Source organism: Apodemus sylvaticus, chromosome 11 (genome assembly GCF_947179515.1).
Source record: "Apodemus sylvaticus chromosome 11, mApoSyl1.1, whole genome shotgun sequence".
Lineage (NCBI taxonomy): Eukaryota > Metazoa > Chordata > Mammalia > Rodentia > Muridae > Apodemus > Apodemus sylvaticus.
The window spans coordinates 86,408,626-86,430,393 of NC_067482.1; the positions used below are offsets into that span (position 1 = coordinate 86,408,626).

General features: G+C 35.8%; 1 protein-coding gene and 1 non-coding gene across 2 annotated transcripts in view; both read right to left on the reverse strand.

Annotated features, from left to right (window-relative positions):
- Positions 1 to 21,768, reverse strand: part of Zpbp (zona pellucida binding protein) — a 176,718-nt gene that overhangs the window by 116,902 nt on the left and 38,048 nt on the right. The window contains exon 3 of the mRNA XM_052199211.1: positions 6,705 to 6,830. Within this exon, the coding sequence (XP_052055171.1) occupies positions 6,705 to 6,830 (126 nt within the window). The remainder of the gene's footprint in view (positions 1 to 6,704; positions 6,831 to 21,768) is intronic.
- On the reverse strand, positions 9,343 to 9,470 carry LOC127696886 (small nucleolar RNA SNORA24). The gene has a single exon (XR_007980335.1). It is a non-coding gene; the product is annotated as a small nucleolar RNA SNORA24 (small nucleolar RNA).

Sequence of the window (21,768 nt, forward strand, 5' to 3'; positions counted from 1 at the left end):
TTGATAACTTTGGGTTGGAAGTTGATTTTATTCGATATTAGAATAGCCACACCAGTTTGCTTCTTGAGACCATTTGCTTGGAAAATTATTTTCCAGCCTTTTACTCTAAGGTAGTGTCTGTCTTTGAAAATGAGCTGAAAATGAGCGGTGTTTCCTGCATGCAGCAAAATTCTGGATCCTGTTTACATATCCAGTCTGTTATTCTGTGTCTTTTCGTTGGAGAATCAAATCCATTGATGTTAAAAGATATTAAGAATTAGTGAATGCTGCTTCCTGTTATTTTTTATGTTATTTTTATGTTTGTGTTGCTATCTTCTTTTGGCTTTGTTGAAAGATTACTTTCTTGCTTTTTCTAGGGTGTAGATTCCCTCCTTGTGTTGGTGTTTTCCATCTATTATCCATTGTAGGGCTGGATTTATGGAAAGATATCATGTAAATTTAGTTTTGTCATGGAATATCTTAGTTTCTCCCTCTATGGCAATTGAGAGTTTTGCTGAGTATAACAGCCTGGGCTGGCTTTTGTGTTCTTTTAGGGTCTGTATAACATCTGCCCAGGATGTTATACAGGAGATTTCATAGTCTCTGGTGAGAAGTCTGGTTTAATTCTGATAGGTCTGCCTTTATATGTTACTTGACATTTTTCCTTACTGCTTTAAATATTCTTTCTCTGTTTTGTGCATTTGATGTTTTGACTATTATGTGATGGGAGGAATTTCTTTCCTGGTCCAATCTATTTTGAGTTCTGTTGGCTTCTTATATGTTTAATTAAGGGGAGTTTTCTTCTATAATTTTGTTGAAGATATTTACTGGCCTTTTAAGTTGTGAATCTTCACTCTCTTCTATATCAATTGTCCTTGGGTTTGGTCTTCTCATTGTGCCCTCAATTTCCTGTATGTTTTGGTTTAGGAGCTATTTTCATTTCACATTTTCTTTGACTGTTGTGTTAATGTTTTCTATGGTATCTTCTACACCTGAGACTCTCTCTTCTATCTCTTGTATTCTGTTGGTGATGTTTGGGTCTATGACTCCTGACCTCTTTCCTGGGTTTTCTATCTCCAGGGTTGTGTCCATTTGTGAGTTATTGTTTCTCTTTCCATTTTTAGATCCTATATGGTTTTGTTCAATTCCTTCACTTGTTTTGTTGTGTTTTCCTGTAATTCTTTAGTAGATTTCTGTGTTACCTCTCTTTAAGGGCTTCCACCTCTTTACCGGTGTTCGCCTGTATTTCTTTAAAGGAGTTATTTATGCCCTTCTTAAATTCCTCTATCATAATCATTAGATATGACTTTAAATCAGGGTCTTGTTTTTCTGGTATGTTGGGGTATACAGTGCTCACTGTGCTGGGACTACTGGGTTCTGATGATGCCAAGTAGCCTTGGTTTCTGTTGCTTATGTTTTTGTCCTTGCCTTTTGCCATCTGGTTAGCTATCTCTAGTATTAGCTGGTCTTGCTGCCTCTGACTATGGCTTCTCCCTCCTCAAGCCTATGTGTCAGTACTCCTGGGAGACCAGCTCTCTCCGAGTGGTATTTGGTTACTGAGCACTGTGGCACAGGATCAGCTCCAGGTTCAGACAGAAACAAGAAGGATCCTGTCCCAAGCTACTCCTTGGTTCCTGTGTCCTGAGTGTTCTAGGCCAGTCCCTCTGAACAAAAGTGGTGGTCTTACCTGTGCCAGTAACCAACTTTTGTTTTATGTCTTATTCTGTATAGGAAATCCTGGCTAATAATTAATTATATCATTATGTTATATTCTTCCTTCTAGACATGACATTTCATTTGCAAAATGTAAGTTTATTGAAAATAAAACTCAACAATAAAATATAAGAATTATTTTATGGTAAATAAATATATAAACCAAAATATATATTTTTGTACATACACATATATCTTATGTATAGTACCTGTATATACACATTGCATATATATGTATATACTTCTGTGTATATGTATGCTATATCTTCATGTCATCTCTTTCAATTCCAAGAAAATTCTAGTGTAATACTAAACATGAAAGTCAAAAAACTGAGCATCATACAATCTATAACAAAGTATCTTTCTGGCTACTTTTATGTCTAAAAGACTTAAGAAACACATTTTGAAACATAAGCAGAGAATTTCATACTCAATATGAATGTCAAGCCTATAATATCACTTATCAGTGATTATTCACAGAACCGTACAGGATTAAATCTAAATGGAAATTCACAAAGTCAATACCTATGTATTTGGCACAGAAAATACAGGGCTAAAAAAAGAAATCACACAATACAGATACTAGTTAATTAATCATCTTATTTTAATTGTTCTGACTTCTTTCCTAGCTTTGTTATCCTAATACATAGAATTTGACTACATCTTTGATAGGGCAGGTCTTGGAGCTGTTAAAAGTTTACAATAAAATTTCACTGCAATGAAGTTTATTATTTTTAAAATGTTTATACTTATGACTTAGCTTAGACATGGAAAACAAAGTATAGGGTAGAAACTTACTAATATTATTCTGATAAATGATCATAGCAATAAAAATAATCCTAAGGACAGATTGCTATACCCATAGATCAGTGAATGGATCAAACCTCTTCAAAAAAGATCCTTCTTGCAGTAGATGGTAGTTAACACAGAGACCTGCAATTGGACAATGTGCAGAGAGTGAGAGACTTTGGAATACTCAGCCTTAAATGGAATGTCTATATCAAACCCTTCACATTTAGGCTCAGGGTCCAATGTGGAGGAGAATGTTGAACTACTATTAGGAGCCAGAGGTGGTATTTCCAGATGACTCCAAGGAAATAGTGTCTTCTGGACACAGAAAGGCAGAAACACATATGAATTCAGGGACTGTGACATCCTGCACAAGACCTCCCCAAGTTTGAACCAGCCTAGCTCTCAGCATGGAGAAGGGCAAATGGGCAAAAGGTCCATCCCTTACCAAGAAGCTATTTCTAATAGATACATGCAAGTAGAGGCAAAAACAGTTTTCTTCAATGAAGTATTACTGGGCATATCAATCACCCTCCATGGTAAACTCTATGCTTAGGAGTAGCTGGCCAACACAAAACAGAATCCATGTTTTTGTGTACCTTTTTTGTTTTGTATTTGTTTTTTGTCTCTTTTTCCTCTGAAATTTGGTAAAAGTACATTTTAAGTGTTCTCACTAGGAAAAGAGGTAATCATAAGAAATGACTAAGTAATAGCTTAATTGTGGTCATTGTATACCTACATAAATGCCAAGTTTTACACCTTTAACATATTCAACTTTTATTTATAAATTATGTCTGCATAAGGCTTGAAGAGAAAGAAAAATGTGAAAAAAAATCACAGTAGCAAAGCTAAAATGTAAAGTTTCAGGATATATATATGTATGTACATATATATATGTGTGTGTGTGTGTGTGTGTGCGTGCATGCGTATATATATATATATATATATATATATATTATATATATATATATATATATATATATATAGTCTTACTGTGCTTCAAAAGAGCAAATATCTCTTGGTTCATAAAAAATTAAGTGAAGTAAAATGACTTTTTAAATTTTTTTATTTTATTTATTTATATTTTAAATGTTATTCCCCTTTCCAAGTTTCCCCTCTGTAAACCTCCTATCACATCCCCCTTACCCTCTTTCTATGAGAGTGTTTCCCCACCCACCTACCCACTCCTGCCTCACTGCCCTAGCATTTCTCTACACTGGGGCATCAAGCCTTCACAGGACCAAAGACCTCCCCTACCACTGATGCCAGGTAAGGCCCCTTAAGCTCCTTTAGTCCTTCCCCTAACTCCTCCATCAGGGTCCCTGTACTCAGTCTGATGGTTGTCTGTGAGCCTCCACATTTGTATTGGTCAGGATCTGGCAAAGCCTCTCAGGAGACAGCTGTATTAGGCTCCTGTCAGCAAGGACTTCTTGGCTTGGTCTGGGCTTGGTGTTTGCATGCAGGATGGATTCCCAGACAGAGAAGTCTCTGGATAGCCTTTCCTTCAGTCTCTGCTCCACTCTTTGTCTCTGTATTTCTTTTAGCCAGGAGCAATTCTGGGATAAAATTTTGGAGATGGATGGGTGGCCCCATCCCTCAACTGGAGGACCTTGCCTAACCTCTGGATATGGTCTTGACAGATTCTCCCTCCCATTTGTGGAGTATTTCAGCTAATATCATCCATGAGGGGTCCTGAGAGGCTTTTGCTTTCATGGCATCTAGGATTTTCTGTTTGCTACCCCCAGCTCCCCACTTCCCATTCCCACACATCTCTGTTCAGTTTCCTAAGTGAACATCTCCTCTATCTCCTCCCATACCTGATTTGTCCCTTTTCCCCTCCCCCTCTTCTCTTCATCCCAAGTCCCTCCCACCTCTACTTTCCTTGATTATTTTGTTCCCCCTTATAAGTAGGACTGAAGCACCCACTTTTTGGTCTTCCTTCTTGAGCTTCATATGGTCCATGAGTTGTACTTTACGCATTCCATACTCTTTGCCTAATACCCACTTATCAGTGAGTACATACTATGTGTGGTCTTTTGTGACTGAGTTACCTCACTCAGGATGATATTTCCTAGTTCCAACCATTTGACTAAGAATTTCATGAATTAATTGTTTTTAATAGCTGAGTAGTACTCCATTGTGTAAATGTACCCGATATTCTGTATCCATTCCTCTGTTAAGAGACATCTGGGTTCTTTCCAGCGTCTGGCTATTAAAAATAAGGCTGTTATGAACATAGTGGAGCATGTGTCCTTATTATATGTTGAAGCTTCTTCTGAGTATATGCCCAGGAGTGGTATAGCTGAGTCCTCAGGAAGTACTATGTCCAGTTTTCTGAGGAACCCCCAGACTGATTTCCAGAGTGGTTATACCAGCTTACAATCCCACCAACAATGGAGGAGTGTTCCTCTTTCTCCACATCTCCGCCAGCATCTGCTGTCATCTGAGTTTTTGATCTTAGCTATTCTGACATGTGTGAGGCAGAATCTCAGGAATGTTTTGATTTGCATTTCCCTGATGCCTATTCCCTGATGACTAAAGATGTTGATCATTTCTTTAGGTTCTTATTGGCTATTCAAGTTTTCTCAGTTAATTCTCTGTTTAGCTCTGTTCCCCATTTTTAATAGGGTTATTTGGTTCTCAAGAGTCTAACTTCTTGAGTTCTTTATATATATTGAGTATTTTCTTTGCATATGTGCATGTGTGATTGCATAAGCTTGTGAAGACCATAGGTTGAGCCTGGCATCCTCCTCTGGCGCTCTGCACCTCATTTTGTCTTTTTTGTTAAATCAGGATTTCTGTGGTTTCATATATGTACATGGTGTTTTCTGGTTACTTTCACCTCCACCATCTCTTAACTCTCTCCCATCTCCACCAACTAAGCCTCCTCCCTATAAGACCTCTTTCAAAATTCAAGCCTTTTGTTTGAGACAAGTTATTTTCTGAATCTAGAGCTCATCATTTTGCCCAGGCTGGTAGTCAGTGAACCCTGGATCAACCTGGCCCTACATCTACCCAGGGCTGAAATTATAGATGAATGATGCCACTCCTTATTTTTAATTGGGGTATGGAAATATAACCTCAGGTCCTCATTCTTGATCTAGGAGTGATTCAAACTCTAAAAAAAGAAATACTGCCTTATCAAATTCTCTGAAATCAATTAACTTTTAAAACTAACAAATGATGAGTTACTATGGGAAAAAATTTTGAATATAATCAAGTATAAGTTCAGAATATCAGAATACTTAAAAAGTGTATGTATAAGTATGATAAATTCCATATTGATGAGATTTTACTTTTATCTGGAAAAATTCTATTTCTAAGTAATATTTTATTGTGAAAAGAATAAAAAGAGTCTTTCCATCATAAAGGAAGAGTATATAAATGAATTATATACTACACTTTGCAGTATAAATTGTGACACCAGGTATGCTGTGTTAAAGTGCTCCAAATTTCAATATTACTTGAGAACCATTTTGTGAATTTCTGTAAGCTGCTCAGCTCCTACAGATCTTTTTTTTTATTTTACACCCTCTATAGACATGAACACACAGCAACCTGTCCCTATGTTTTTGAAGTGAGGTACAGATTACAACAGATCTTCAGCAAATCTTTGCATAAACACACTTCCCTCTGTACAAATAACACAGCAAGACTGCAGGCTTTAATCCTCACACTGTCTCAAAATACCAATAAAGTTTTATAAAAGAAACAAAAGTAAAGGTGATAAATTTCCATTAAGGATATACAAAATGACTATATCCTACACTGAAGAGACCTTTAGTACAATTTCTCACTTGTCTCCATTGCTTAAAAAAAAAGCAAAATAAAAAAATTTTTAAAAAAGCTTTAAAAACCAGCTAAACTGTAAGTTTCAAAGTAAACAATCAGTTATTAGCAAAATCCAATTCACAATTTACAGCAAAGATAATACAGTCAAAATAAAGTAGGTACATAAGTAAAAGAATAATAATCAGAAACAAACTAATTTTCACATAAAATAATAACTTTTAGAATAGAAATGCTTCTAGTATTCTATAAATAGCTGAAATTTTTACTATCTTTATCCATAATAAAGAAAATAGAGAAATGTTCATACCATCAACATTGCTATATCATACTCCAGGAGATCACAAAGAAAATATTTGAATACATGATAAATGTATTAGATACAAATATTTGGAAATATCTACTTAATTATAATTACTAAAATAAAATCCTACCTGAAACAAGTTTTCCTTTTGGCCCATGCCACTGGAATGATGGGTCTACCAGCTCAGTATCTCTCAGTCTCTGGGTTACACATAGCACATGTGGGCTCTTTTGATGAAGCATAACATATACGCTCACTGAAAACACAATATTAAAATGTTCCAATAATATTTTATGTTCTTTAATTGTCTAATAATACCTTTTATGCAGTTTGTGTTACATTCTCTGACATTTCTTTGGCTCCTATTACTTGCTAACTTAATTTCACTATCTCCATATAATTACATTAAAAAATATATAGTATGTTTTATTTGGCTGTGCATGTATATATAGTCACCCACATGTGAGGGTATGAGTGTATATAATGAACATGAATGTAATATATTGAACCTTTTTATTCAGAACTCACATAAACTACCCAGTTTAATCTCAAAGTATAATTACAATGACAGTATGAAGCTAATTCTGTATCTGGACTTCAGATGTGTGGTAAAAATATCAGACATGAATAAAGAGCACATATACATTTAGATGAGAGGAACAGTATATTACTTACAATGGTATAGCATAGTGTACTACATAAAAGTAATAATGTGATTTAAAACGCTAATAAATATATACAATGGTTGATTTTTAAATATTATTCATTTTGTCATACTTTTCTTTTAAAGAATCTTGATAAACAAAGATTCATTAGGAAATACAAAAAAAATACAAAAGGAATTACAAAAGTCTTTGTAATTAACAAAGACTCAGTTGTTAATAATCTACTCAGAAATAAGCTCTCAAAAAAAGTCCCAATAACCCATCAGCAACTACATGCCACACTTCTCTCATTCACCAGAGCCATACTTTTTATGATCCAGTAAAATAAAACTTACTTTTGGTAATCAAAATTCTTAATAGTTAAAAGCTTTTATAATTTAACACAAAAAAATGTTTTGAGTATTCATAGCTTTCAACCAGTTATGAAATCCTGTCTTGGTTTGGGTATTGGTATTAAATTTTAATTTTTTTCTGTCACAATATAATGTTTTTCTTCTTCAATATTTTCATTCCATGACTGATGTTCATTCATAGGTTGCTTCCTTATAAATCTGATTGACTTTGTATTTACTTAATAACTATTGGATCCAATTTGGGAACACTTTCTTAGGATGCTGACCACTATGTTTATAAACATAACCATGTATAATTTTCTTATATTACCCTTTTCTCTTACTACTATTTTAAACACTTACTATCCTTAAATATTTAGTAGTCAATATGATTTGTTATTATTAAGCTAATCATTTAGGATAATAATGGCTACAGAAAAGGATTTGGTATATTTCCTTCTATAACCTAATCTCTGTAAGTATGCTTTTCCCAGGTCCTTTCTTTTATATTTTGGTAAGGGAGAGATCAGTTCACAAAGCTACTAGTTTAATATAAAGTTTAATAAAATCCAGTTTAGGCAATTTGCAGCTCTCCAATTTTATATAAAACTATAAAATTACAGAGTAAATTGCAAATTTTAGTTGATTCTCTCTATTCATAACACCTTTCTTTCATTATTTTCTCATGATGTTACTTGACAAAAAAAAAAAAAACTATCCTTTAAATGTTCCACAGGCAGCTTCTGATTCCATTCAACATTCTAATCCTGCTTTCCTTTTATTTCTGTTCTTTGTTTCTGTTTATGCCTCTTTCCATCTTCTTTAAGATGTGTTCACACATCTTTGCACATTGCCATGACTTGTGGCCAGCATCTTTTCTGAATTATCAGTTACACATATCTTGCTTTTCCATATCATTTTCTGACCACAGCAGTCCTCAGGATCACCCCTTTCTGATTTTATTCTTGTATCAATTTAGTGTCTCTTGGCCTTTGTTAAGTGAGAACGAGTATCTCCTGCTCTGGCTCTGATAAGACCTAAGGCCATTATTGTGACTTGCCTGTAATCCTCCCACTAATTCTTATGATTTTAATCCCAGCAGCTTCAATTGAGAGAAAGAGTTTCTTAGCACTATCAATAGACCAAAACAAATAATATTCAATGACATCAACAATCAAAATGCACAGAATTTTCAAAGTGAACAGATGTTAGTTACTAATGAAACAAGACCTCTATGAAGAACATCATCTGCCTCCACAAAAAAAGTAATTAGAACATACTGGTATAATGGACATGGACACACAGAGTTTAAATTTTCTAGAAATTTTATTAACAGTTTAGGAAAACAAAACCAATAACCTGGCAACTCATAGTTGTGGGATATTTTTTCTCATAAAAATATATTCAACATTTATTTCAGAGAGATTCACAGGAAATAACCTCAGAGTAAATATAACCACATTTCTTACTTATTCATCACACACACACACACACACACACACACACACACACACACACCTTCAGAGTTATCAATAATTGTTAAGCACTTCTCTATGAAATCATATGTGTCATTTGAAGTGAAGGCTCCAAAGACTTCAATTTCTCTGTAACTATACTCAAATACAAACTATCCCCTGGGAAGTAAAACTTTATTTTTGTGTCATGGCCCATTGACAATAAGACTAGGGCCCCTGTGAAAGAGTTGTCTATAATGGAAAGATGAATAATGTGGTTCTGTGGTCCTTCATATACAGAAATGTTGAACAGTAAAGAATGTTACTTGTACAAGTCAGACTCTGATATTATACAAAGGTTAACAGCTTTCCCAACAAATAAACAGCTCTTCCATGGCTACAAAGGAAGCATGCTACAGCTGACAGGTCCCAAAGGTAAATGGAGTACAATTATAACATTTAAATAAATTCTATTACCATATTTAGAATATAATCAACACAGCTGTAAGCAACATTCCAGAGTGTTTGTTTTAAGACTCTTTTAAATAGTGATTTTTAAAATGTATTTATACATATTTAAAACAATTCTATTAAGAAAAAGTAAAGAAAGTAATAATAAAAGCTAGAGATACAAGAAGCTGTGAACAGAACTACCCCAAGGTCCAGCTTATACCACTCCTGGACATATACCCAAAAGACTCAATATCCTACCACAGAGACACTTGCTCATCCATGTTCATTGCTACTTTATTTATAATAGCCAGAAATTGGAAACACTTTGCATGTCCATCAGTGGATAAATAGATCAAGAAAACATGGTACATTTACACAACAGAAGGTTACTCAGCTGTTGAGAACAGCAATAACAACAAAATAAAAAGCTGAAATCATGAAATCTCCAGGTAAATGGATGGAGCTAGAAAAAAATCATCATGAGTAAAAGTAACTCAGACCTAAAAAGAAAAAAAAAAAAGCAAAACAAATAAAGTATGTATTCTCTTATATGTGGATATTAACTTTTAAGTCTTTGATGAGCAGACATATGTATGTATGTATGTATGAATTTATGTGTGTGTGTATGTATGTATGTATGTATGTATATGCATATATATAACCACAAAGGTTAGGTATTGAGTAAGGAACTAATGGGGGGAATATCTCTCTAGGAACGGGAAATAGAATGTGCAGTTGTAGATGGATATGAGCAGAGTAGAATGGGAGGAAGAATCAGAGAGAGGAAGGGAAGAGGAGGCAATGGAAGAAATACAAGCAAGTACAGCTAGAAATAAGGACCCTTTGAGAGTTCACATGGAAATCTACTAGAGGAGAAGCTTCTTAAAATATATAGATATGGGAAGGAAGTCCAAATGGAATCACTAAATAACCAGGAAAGACACAGCCCAAACTATCTCTCACCACCAAATGAAATCTCCAGTGCAGGAATAGGTTACAATTAATTGAGTTGTTGGCCAAAGAGGTCCCATGAAAATCTCCAAACAACCCTGGCTATATTCCCAAGGTTATTAGTTGCTCTCCACAAACTGATGACAAGATCCTATTGATGAAGGTAACACCTACATAACTCACTGAACATGAAGAGGTGGAACTGGTGCCTACCTATAACCCTCACCAACTAGAGTTCATGGTACTCAAAGGTACTCTACACTCTACCACAGGAGAAAGCTAACTAGCAACCCATCTGGAAACCCCGCAATCCACAATGGTGATCCATCTGTATTAAACAATGGTGCAATAGTGGAACAAAAGTTGTGAGGAACAAACGACCACTATCTGATTAGATTTAAGGCCCACTCCATGAGATGAAAACCCCTCCTGACACTACTCCAGTAGCTGAGAACTTGAGACTAAATGGACTATGGACCTATGGAACGACCAAATACTATTGTTCTGTTAAAGGAACATAGCAATAAAATTACTCCTAACAGCATTGTTATATTCATAGATCATTCTCACTCAGCCATCATCAGAGAAACTTTCTCTAATACACAGGAATACAGAGACTGACCCCTAGACAATATGCAAAGAGTGACAAACCTTGGAATACTCAATCCTAAATAGGATGTCTCCATCAAGTTCCTCTTCTCAGGGCTCAGTAAACCTTGCAGAAGAGGAGGCAGAAATAACGTTAGAGCCAATGGGACAAAAGACACCAACAAAACAAGGCAACCTAAACACAAGACTGACGCATGTGCACATATGAACTCACAGAGACTGTGTCAGCATGCACATATGTCTAAGCCAGATGGGGTCCCAGTGCTGAGCAGAAACAAGCCCCAATTTCTAATCTAGAAGCAATCTCCAAGTAACTACTGCTTACAAAGGAAAATTAGCTTTCTCCAATGGAGTCTCACTAGGTATACAAGCCACACTTAAGAGCAGGTTCCATGCCCAGCAGTAGATGGCCAACACAAAACATTCTCAGTGGTATCTTTAGAGGTTTTTGTCTCATAATTCTTTGTCTGGGCATTTTATTTGTTTTTTTTTTAACCTCACACATCTTTTCTTATATATTGTGGTTCTGTTTTTGTGGGATTCCTCTGTACACAAGTGTGTATATCTCTGTAACTGTATGTGTTCCCACCCCCTTTGTCCATTTTTTTATGTTTGCTTTATTATATTTTTGGTTAGCTTTCCTGTTTTGTTTTGTTTTGCTTTGCTTTGCTCTTAGTTGTCTGTTTTCTAATGATAGAAAGAGTATGGATTTGGCAGGACCTGGGGAAGATCTGGGAGGACTTGAGGAGGAAAAACTATGATCAGACAAAATCTATTTTCAACAAAAATTAAAATTATAAAAAAGTTATACTAAATAAAACACAATGATGTAATTTGTGAACAGATCAATGAGTCTAGAGAAAATGGCATATGGATAGAAATAGTATCTCTAAACGCTAGAAAGAAAAAGACACATTATTAATTATGATCAAAAAGTTAACATATAGGCAAAGGTGAAATTACACTTATACCTTACATTATATACAAAAGTAAATTCCAGATATATTAATGTCCTAAAGTCAAATCATTAATTAAAATCAAAAATATTTCATCTATGAATTGTCAAAAAATCCTTAATGACAAAGTACACATAAAATATTAATTCTTTAAATAACAATTTCTGTTAATCCTATACAGACTTAATTTTAAGAAGTCACTTGCAAAACCAAAGATAATCAACTAGAATAAACAATACAAATAAAAACAAATAAAAGTAACTCCTTCAAAGATACAATTGAGCAAATCCTGGAGAAAGGCAGTTTAACCTTTAGCTGAGGAGACATGGACATGCTGAACAATGTTCTATCCTGTGAGGGTGTGGGAAGAGGGCTGCACTCGCCTCGGCTACTGGAGTTCTGACCAGTGTATGAGTGACAAGAATAATTGGGTCCTCTAATGTGGAACCTCTACCTCTAGATGAAACAGACCCAAACTCTTTGAGTAAGCATGAAGACAGACATAGAAAAATGGTCTTTATCTCATACCCTAAAATGAAATGAAGTAAGTTCCAATAAAAATGTAAATAAATTCCCAATGAATAAGATTAATGTCTGAGTGAATAAAAATTGAACTCAATTCAAAATAATAAAGAAAGTGAACACATTAATGAGGACTACAGATAGGGTAAGTTGTTAATAATAATAATAATAATAATAATGTCAAGAAGTAGATGCCAAAAGACTTTACAACATCAGGAACTCAAGGCATTACCATAAAACACAGGCAGCCAGATAATGTAAAGCCAAGATACTTAAACTTTAATACCAATCGAAAATAGATTAAAAATAACCAACCTTCTATATAACTATCACCTGAAGAATTCAAATGTTAATTTTAAGAATGAATTTAATATATGATAGGCAATAAAAAGGAGATCAGTTACATGAAAAATGTATAATCCAAATATAGAACTTGTAGTGGGCAAAATCAATGAAAGTAGCAGAATAATGAACACTAATAATCATCTAATTTATAAAAATGATGAAAATAATAATGTCTAGAACTCTGGGAATTAATCAAAACCTAGAAATATGAATATAGGAAAATCAATAGAGAGGATCGAAAGCTCAGACCCCCTGCAGTGCAGATGCCAGTACTCTTTCCAAAGTGCTTGGGAGATGCTGAAAGATTGGGCATGGCCTGTTCCCGGGACACAAGCTAGGGACCTTCTGGAGCAAGGAGGAGCCTTCCCAGCCACTGATCACCAAAGTCAGGAGCCCAAAGAAGCTCTGAGTATACAAAGATGCTTCTACAATGCCTTAAGTTCACAACTGACCCTGAGAAGCTGGTCCAACTCTTACCCACACCCAGGTCCAACCTAAAGAGCAGGGATGAATCAGACTCCAGGGACAACCCAAAACCTATCGAGTTTCAATATTAGAAAGCATGGAAAACATCTCCAAATCACCTTTTCCCCAACTTTTCTTAGTCTTTTTCTTTGTTTTTACCCTGTTTATTAATTTACTTTTTATTTTTCAAAGACCTTTGAATTATATTCTTTAAAAATGTTGCTCAGATATTTCCCTTTATTTTGAATCAGATATTTTCGTCTCTGATTCTTTTATTCAAATTCTTTCCTTTTTGGCTTCAATTTTATTTAAACTAACTTTCTTTAATTTTGTTTCACCTTGATTCTTTCCTACTTCCTTTTCTTGTCCCATCCTTTCTTTCATTTATATTTGTATCACTTTACTTAGTATTTATCATAGTTTATTGTACTTTATTCATTTTATTTTCTGTGGTTATTGTTGATATGCTATTTGACTCTTATTTTAACTATATTTCTACATTTGGTTTGTTTTGATATTCTACTATTATAAAACTTTGTTTTCTCCTCTATGAACAGTATTGGAAATTGAGCCTTTAATTTTCTTCATAAAGTATTCACTATGAAAACCCCGGAAGGAATAAATAACTATTCCTACTGATACATAAATTAAAACTTGGAAACACACACACACAAATTAAGAAGAACCAGTAAAAAAAATGACTTCTCAAAAAAATTCCAAGCCCTTAATAACTACATCTAAAGACACTGAAATGGCTAAAATGCAAGACAATTCAAACATCTTGCTTTATAAAAGAACACTGGCATTAAATAAGAGTTGAATATATAAAAGAAGTCAATTCAAATCCTGGATGAGAAAGACAACAACCTAGAGAGTAAAACAACAAAGATTCTTAAACAAAAAAAAATAGAATTTTGGAAATAAAAAACTAAAATGAATTAAATAAAAATCTCAATAGAAAGCATTACCAATGTACTAGAATAGTCAAAACAAGGAATACAAGAGACTGAAGACTAGGTTCAAAATTAAGATACCCATATAGCAACAAAGGAAAAAACCAAAACAAGAACCTCTGAAAGTTACATGAGAAATTTAGAAACACTAATAGGTACAAGAAGAAAGGAAAAAAGACACTGTTGTCATATTATGATTAAAATGCCAAGAACAGAGATACAAGAAAGAATACTCAAAACTACAAGGGAGAAACACCAAGTACCAGCATACTTTTCAACAAAAAATCTAAACTCCAGGAGCACATGGATATCTATATCTCTCTACCTCTACCTCTACCTCTACCTCTACCTCTACCTCTACCTCTACCTCTACCTCTACCTCTACCTCTATCTCTCCATCTCCATGTCTATCCCTGAAGCAAAATAACTGTGCACCAGGACTAATAAATCTAAAAAAGTTATCCTTCAGAGCAGGGGGATAAAGAGAGATCTATGAGATCTATGATAATCATAAACTAAAGAATTCCTAAACAAAAAAACAGCAACTACAGAAGAAAGCTAATAGAATAGGAAATAGAAGAGAAAGAAAAACAAGACACAAGAACAGTAGCTCTAGAATGAATAAATCTCACCAGTAGGAATGGGTAACAAATGATACTCAAGTTTTAATAATTCAGCATGCCATCAAATCTCTCAGATGAAGAAAGGAGAAGTTAAATACCTTTCAATATAACCTTAAATGTAGACTGGCGACTGACTCCATAGTTTTAAAAACAACATACGACCACTTTCTCTATTAAAAACTATAATCTCCCCTCACTGCCAATCACCCAGACTAAAATAAAATGATGGAAAATGATATTCCAAGGGAAATTTAAAACAAAGCAGGGTTTTTGCCCTCATACCTAACAAAGCATATCTAAGCCTAAGCAAGTCATAAATGAGGATACAGGATACTAATAAAAGTAACAAACTTTTACAAAGACAAAATAACTATAAATAGATGTGAATTAAATATTAGATTACCTAATTTCAAAAAACAAGCATTATTGAACATAAAGGTAAAGACAGGTATTAGAATGTACAAGAATTAATAAGTAACCTCATTCTCATTAGCCAGTAGATTATTCAGAGTAAATAAGTAAATAAAAGGAAAGCCAGGGTTAAATTGATAAAAATGAATTTAACAGGCAGACATCTATAGGATATACTGTGGGGATGTGACAGTCAGCTCTAACCTGGCAGCACTGTGGGTTTTTTTTTCCTGGCCCAGAAATGAGCTGCTCTATCCTGGTCATTCGAGTGTGTGGATCTGAGGGATAACTTACACAGGTTTCCTGTGATGACTAAAGAAACTTAACATCAAGCTAGGCATCCCTTAGGTCCACTGACCTTTTGCTCTGGATGCCAGGGAGATCCTAGTGGCCTGCAGGTGAGGTGAGAATAGGATAATGGCTATGAAGTATTAACAGCTGCCTTTGCTTCTGTGCAGCCTGCTCATCGCTATGATGGGGATGAAATGGTCTTTTATTACTATATAGCCAGGAGGAGGCAGGGGGACCAACAACGACTGAGGGAAGTAAAACAATTCCATGGATAGCTGTAATGTACACCTTTCAGATGTCTGCCTTAAAAATTCCACCTTAACCACGCCCACTTCTGCATATTATGCAGTCTGGTTCTAAAGCTGTCATCCTTTTGTTAGCAGGAAAAATAAATTCATTTAATATAAATTTGAATTAACTCTAAGGCTTTGGTCATTCCCAGTGGATTCAAATGCCACAGCAACACTACCCAACAACTGTGGAATACTTTCTCAGTGATCCATAAATCTTTCTAAAAATATAGCACATTTTAGACCATAAAGCTACTCTTTTTATCATATTTAAATAACTTTTATTTAATGTTTAATATTACAGTTTGGATTAAGTTCTAAAGATGGATTATCTATGGAAAAGCAAAACTGTTTATGATACTCAAAAATAAGAACAGTGTGCAACAAGTGAATCCCAGTCTCCTCGGATATAATGAGCAGTATTTTTCTTCTTTTTCTCTACTGTGTAAACTTATGACTTCCCTTCAGACACATCAGTGTATAAAAATTCAAAGTAAGCTACTCTTAATAAAAGAAAAAACAATAATTTCATCTATATTGCCAGATTATGATAGAATAATGAAATCTTGGCTCATCTGAGTCATTGAAGAAATCAATGGGAAATTTTTAAAATTCCTTGAATCAAATTAAAATGAAAATTAGTCAAAACCCTTAGGATACTGCAAAGGCAGTCATGAGTAAAGTTTATAGCTATAATTGCTTCTATTTAAAACTCAGAATTTAAATAGATAACTTAATGGTAAATATTAAAGTAATAAAAACCAAACATAAACAAGCCAAATACAAAATACAAAATACAAAGATATAAAGACTAAATATGGAGCAGCTAAGCAGGACAAGGAAACAGGTAATGAAGACCTTGCTTTCAAATCCAATGCATCAGTCTCACCCCCAGCTCTAAAATGTAACATGTGCAGCAGCCTTCCCTGCTGTCCCCTGCCCCACCTCCTGTGGATCCCACAGATCTTCCCTTATAAGCCTTCTTATCCCACTTCTTTGCTTTTTCCCACCTCAACAATAGCAGGCAGCACCTGGTAACCACAAGCCACTCCTGCCGGAGAAGTAGGTGACTTAACTGCAAATCTTCACCTCTCCTCTACTCCTCCAGACTCAAACCCTTCTCTCTCTACAAGCTCATCCCCAGCTCTGCAGAAGAAAATATGCTGGGGTCTCTCTCTCCTCTCTGATCCTATCCCCAATGAATCACAAGATTCTTCTCTTTCAACATTCCTTCCCCCAAATCATCCATTATCCCAGCTTCCAACACCAGCAGCATTCCCTGTGAACACATCAGAGGCCAGGGAAACAGAGGAGACAGAAAGCAAAGAACAAAACACCCACACATAAAGACAAACCAGAAATTAGCACTAATCCTGTTATTTCAATCCCAGATGCTTACATGCCACTGTAAAAAACAATATCAATGACAGCCAAGGCAGTATGTTTTCACTAGAGCCCAGCAACTCTACTACAGCAGGCCCTAAATATTGCAACATAGCTGAAGCACAAGAAAAAGACTTTAAAATCACTTGTATGAAGATTACAGAGTTCCTCAAAGAACAAATGAATAAATCTCTTGAATCCAGGGAAACCAAACAGTGGGAAGAAGTTAATAAATTCCTTAAAGAAATCCAGGAGAACACAAACAGTGGAAGGAAAGGAATAAGACTGTTCAAGACCTAAATAGGTTAAGAACAGCCGAACTGAGGGAATTCTGAAAATGAAAAACTTATACGTTCAAACAGGTCCTACAAAGGTAAGCCTCACAAAAAGAATACAAGAAATGGAAGAGAAAATTTCAGATGTTGAAATTATGGTATATGAACCTATAAGTCAAAGAAATACTTAAATCTGAAGAACTCTTGGCACATCCAGGAGATGTGGGACACTATGAAAAGACCAAATCTAAAAAGAATAGGGATGGAGGAAGGGAAAAAAATCCCAACGCAAAGGCCCAGAAAATATTTTCAACAAAATCAAAGAAAATTTCCTAACCTAAGAATGAGAAGCCTATCAAGGTACAAGAAGCATACAGAACACTAAATAGACTGGGTCAGAAAAGAAAGTTCCCTCATCACTTAATAACCAAACTCTAAGCATACAGAACAAATAAAGAATATCAAAAGCTGAAAGGGGGAAAAGGCCAAGTAACATATAAAGACCAACCTACTAGAACTACACTAGATTTCTCAATGGAAACTAAGTCAGAAGGTCTTGGACTGACTGATGAACTGTAGACTCTAGGAGACCACAGATGTCAGCTAAAACTACTAAACCCAACAAAACTTTCAATCACCATAGATGAAGAAAAAAAAAAACATTCCATGATAAAACCAAACTTAAACATTATCTATTGACAAATCCAGCCTAACAGAAGGTAATAATCTCATACTGGCAAAACCAGAAGAAATAGGAATCAACAATCATTGGTCCCTGATACCTTCCAATATTGGAGTCTCAAGCCCCCCCCCCCCCAAATGATACAGACAAAAAGAATGGATGCAAAACCAGAACCCAAAGATATGTTCTTTGCTGCACATAAGAAACATATCTCAACATCAAAGATAAAGACTACCTCAGGATAAATGACTAGGAAAAAGATATTCTAAGCAAATAGACCTAAGAATCAAGCTAGTATAACAATTTCAATATCTAAAAAATAAATATCAAACCATAAATAATCAAAAGAGATAGGACACTACGTACCGATTAAAGGAAAAATCCATAAAGGAAAAATGCCATAAAGATGGCATTTCAATTCTTAACATCTATGCCCCAAACACAAGGTCACCCAAGTTTGTAAAATAAACATTACTACAGCTTAAATCACATAATGATCCTAGCACACTGATAGTAGGAGACATCAATAACGCACTCTCATCAATACATAGGTCATCCAGACAAAAACTAAACAGAAAGGCTGGAGCTAACAGATGTCATAAATCCAAATGGACCTAACAGTATTTCATCCAAACACAAAAGAATATACACCTCATTGAAATTGCTTCAAAATTAACTAAATATTAGACACAAAACAACTCTCAAAAGAGACAAGAAAATGAAATAACATTCTGCAGCCTAGCAGACTACCACGATTAAAGCTGGTTATCGACAAGCAACAAAAACAGAAACATCAGAAAGATAACAAGCCCATGGAAGGCGAACAACACACTATTGAATGAAAAATGGATCAAGACAGAACACTTTCTAGAATTAAATGAAAATGAATATACATAATACCCAAACTTTTGGAACACAATGAAAAACTTGTAAGTGGCAAGTTTACAGCACTAATTCACTGCAGTTAAAAAAATAAATAAATTTTAAAAACTGCTAGAAATACTAGCAATTTAGTAACACACCTGAAAAGTATAAAATAAAAAGAAATCACAACCAAAGTAGTAGACAGCAAGAAATAATCAAACTCAAGGCTTAAAACAATGAAACAGAAACAGAGAACAGAATACAAATGGCATTTACAAACATGTATCCAAACTAAAAGGCAGAAAGAGAATACTCAAAGAACAAAATCAGAAATGAAAGGGGGGACATAACAAGACACACTGAGGAAATCTAAAGAAACAGAAGGACATACTTTAAAAACCTGTTAGCTGGGTGGTGGTGGTGCACACCTGTAATCCCAGCACTCTGGGAGGCAGAGGCAGGTGGATTTCTGAGTTCGAGGCCAGCCTGGTCTACAGAGTGAGTTCCAGGACAGCCAGGGAAATATAGAGAAACCCTGTCTTGAAAAAACCAAAAATCCAAAAGAACCAAAAAAATTAAAAAATTAAAAAAAATAAAAATAAAAACCTGTACTCTGGTCCAAACAAGACACACTTTGCAGAGGTGAGTTGCAATGCAGTCCCCTGAAATCCACTGTCTAGTTCTGGGCTCGCTTTTTGGTTCAGAGAAGCCTTATGAGACCCTAAAAGCATCCTGCTTCTCTATGGAAGCTTTTGGAGGTCCCAACACTTAAGCTTAAAACATTGCCCCACCAATCCCTTCCCAGTGGGGTCTACCTAGGACACAGCTTGCAGAGGTGAGTTGTATGTGGTCTCCTAAAATCCACCATCTAACTCGGGACTCACTCTTTGGTCCTGAGGAGCCTTATGGGCCCAAAGAGCATCCTGTTTCCTGGTAGAGACCTGGGGAGACTCCAATAACTACCAGCTGAGAATATTGCCCCACCAATCCCTTGCCAGTGGAGCCCATGTAAGGCACAGGCAGAAGAGTCAGATACCCTGACCTCCACTGTCTAGCCCATGAATGCCCTCACCTTCCTGAGAAATCCTACAGCCCTCAGGACCATCAAGTCAAGACCAGGAAAAACCGTATGTCTAAAGGACAGCCCAAGGTCGCAATCAACAAGACCCAGGGAATATATGAGATTACCAGAGCCCAGCTATCCTGCTACAGCAAACCACAGATATCCTAATGAAAATGAATCACAAGAAGATGATCTTAGATCTTGTCTCAGGTACAACCAGGAGGCAGGGACCAGGAGCAGCAGAACAGCTGTGTCCATCTGGGCTCCACCTACACCCAGGGGCTGGGCTGTTCCACAGTCATCTGTGCACCCATCCTGCCAGGGGAGTACCCCTCTGCAGGGAGTGATTTGACTCCAGGCTTTGGAGGTCAGGCTCCACCATCTTCTCTCTGGTAACTGAGTGGGAAGGTTCAGCCAGGAGCACAGGGAACACAGTAGTGGCAGAGCAGGTTTGACAGAGTCAGTTCAGGCTCCACCTGCACCCAGGAGCTGGGCAGTGCCACGGCACTCTGTGCCAGGGATAGCCAGTCAGCCAAGGTGCTGAAACAGGCTTCCATTCTCACAGGCAGGACAAGCACCTGCCAGAAACAGCCAGACCAACTAACACCAGAGATAACCAGATGGCAAATGGCAAACTTAGGAGCATTACTAACAGAAATCAAGGCAACATGGCACCATCCACCTGAACCCAATTCTCCCACAACAGCAAGTCCTGGATACCCCAACATACTGGAAAAACAAGATTTGGATTTAAAATCACAGCTCATGATGCTCATAGAGGGCTTCAAGAAGGACATAAATAACTCCCTTAAAGAAATACAGGTGAACACAGGTAAACAGGGAGAATCCCTTAAAGAAATACAGGAAATCACAACAAAACAGGTGAAGGAATTGATGGAAGCCATCCATGATCTAAAAATGGAGGTAGAAATAATAAAGAAATCACAACTGGAAACAACTCTGGACATAGAAAATCTAGGAAAGAAGTCAGGAGTCATGGGTACAAGAATCAACAACAGAATACAAGAGATAGAAGAGAGAATCTCAGATGCAAAAGATACCATAGAAAGCATTGAAACAACATTCAAAGAAAATGAAAAATGAAAAAAGCACCTAACCCAGAATATACAGGAAATCCCAGGACAAAATGAAAAGACCAAACCTGAGGATTATAAAGGGCCAGTACCCCTGGTTCTGGAAAGACTCAGTGCAACAGTATAGGGGAATACCAGAACAGGTAAGTGGGAAGGAGTAGATGGAACAGGGGGAGGGAAGAGGGGTTATGGGACTTGCAGGGAGTAGGGACCCAGAAAAGGGGAAATCATTTGAAATGTAAATAGAGAATACATCATGTGTATATATATATATATGAAAAAAAAAGGGCCAGTTAATGTCTTCAAAATTATAGAAGAAAACTTCCATAACCTAAAGAAAAAGATGCCCATGAACATATAAGAAACCTACAGAACTCCAAATAGTTTGGATCAGAAAAGAAATTCCTCCTGTCACATAATAATTAAAACAACAAATGTACTAAACAAGGAAAGAATATTTAAAGCAGTAAGGGGAAAAGGTCAAGTAACAAATAAAGGCAGACCTATAAAAAT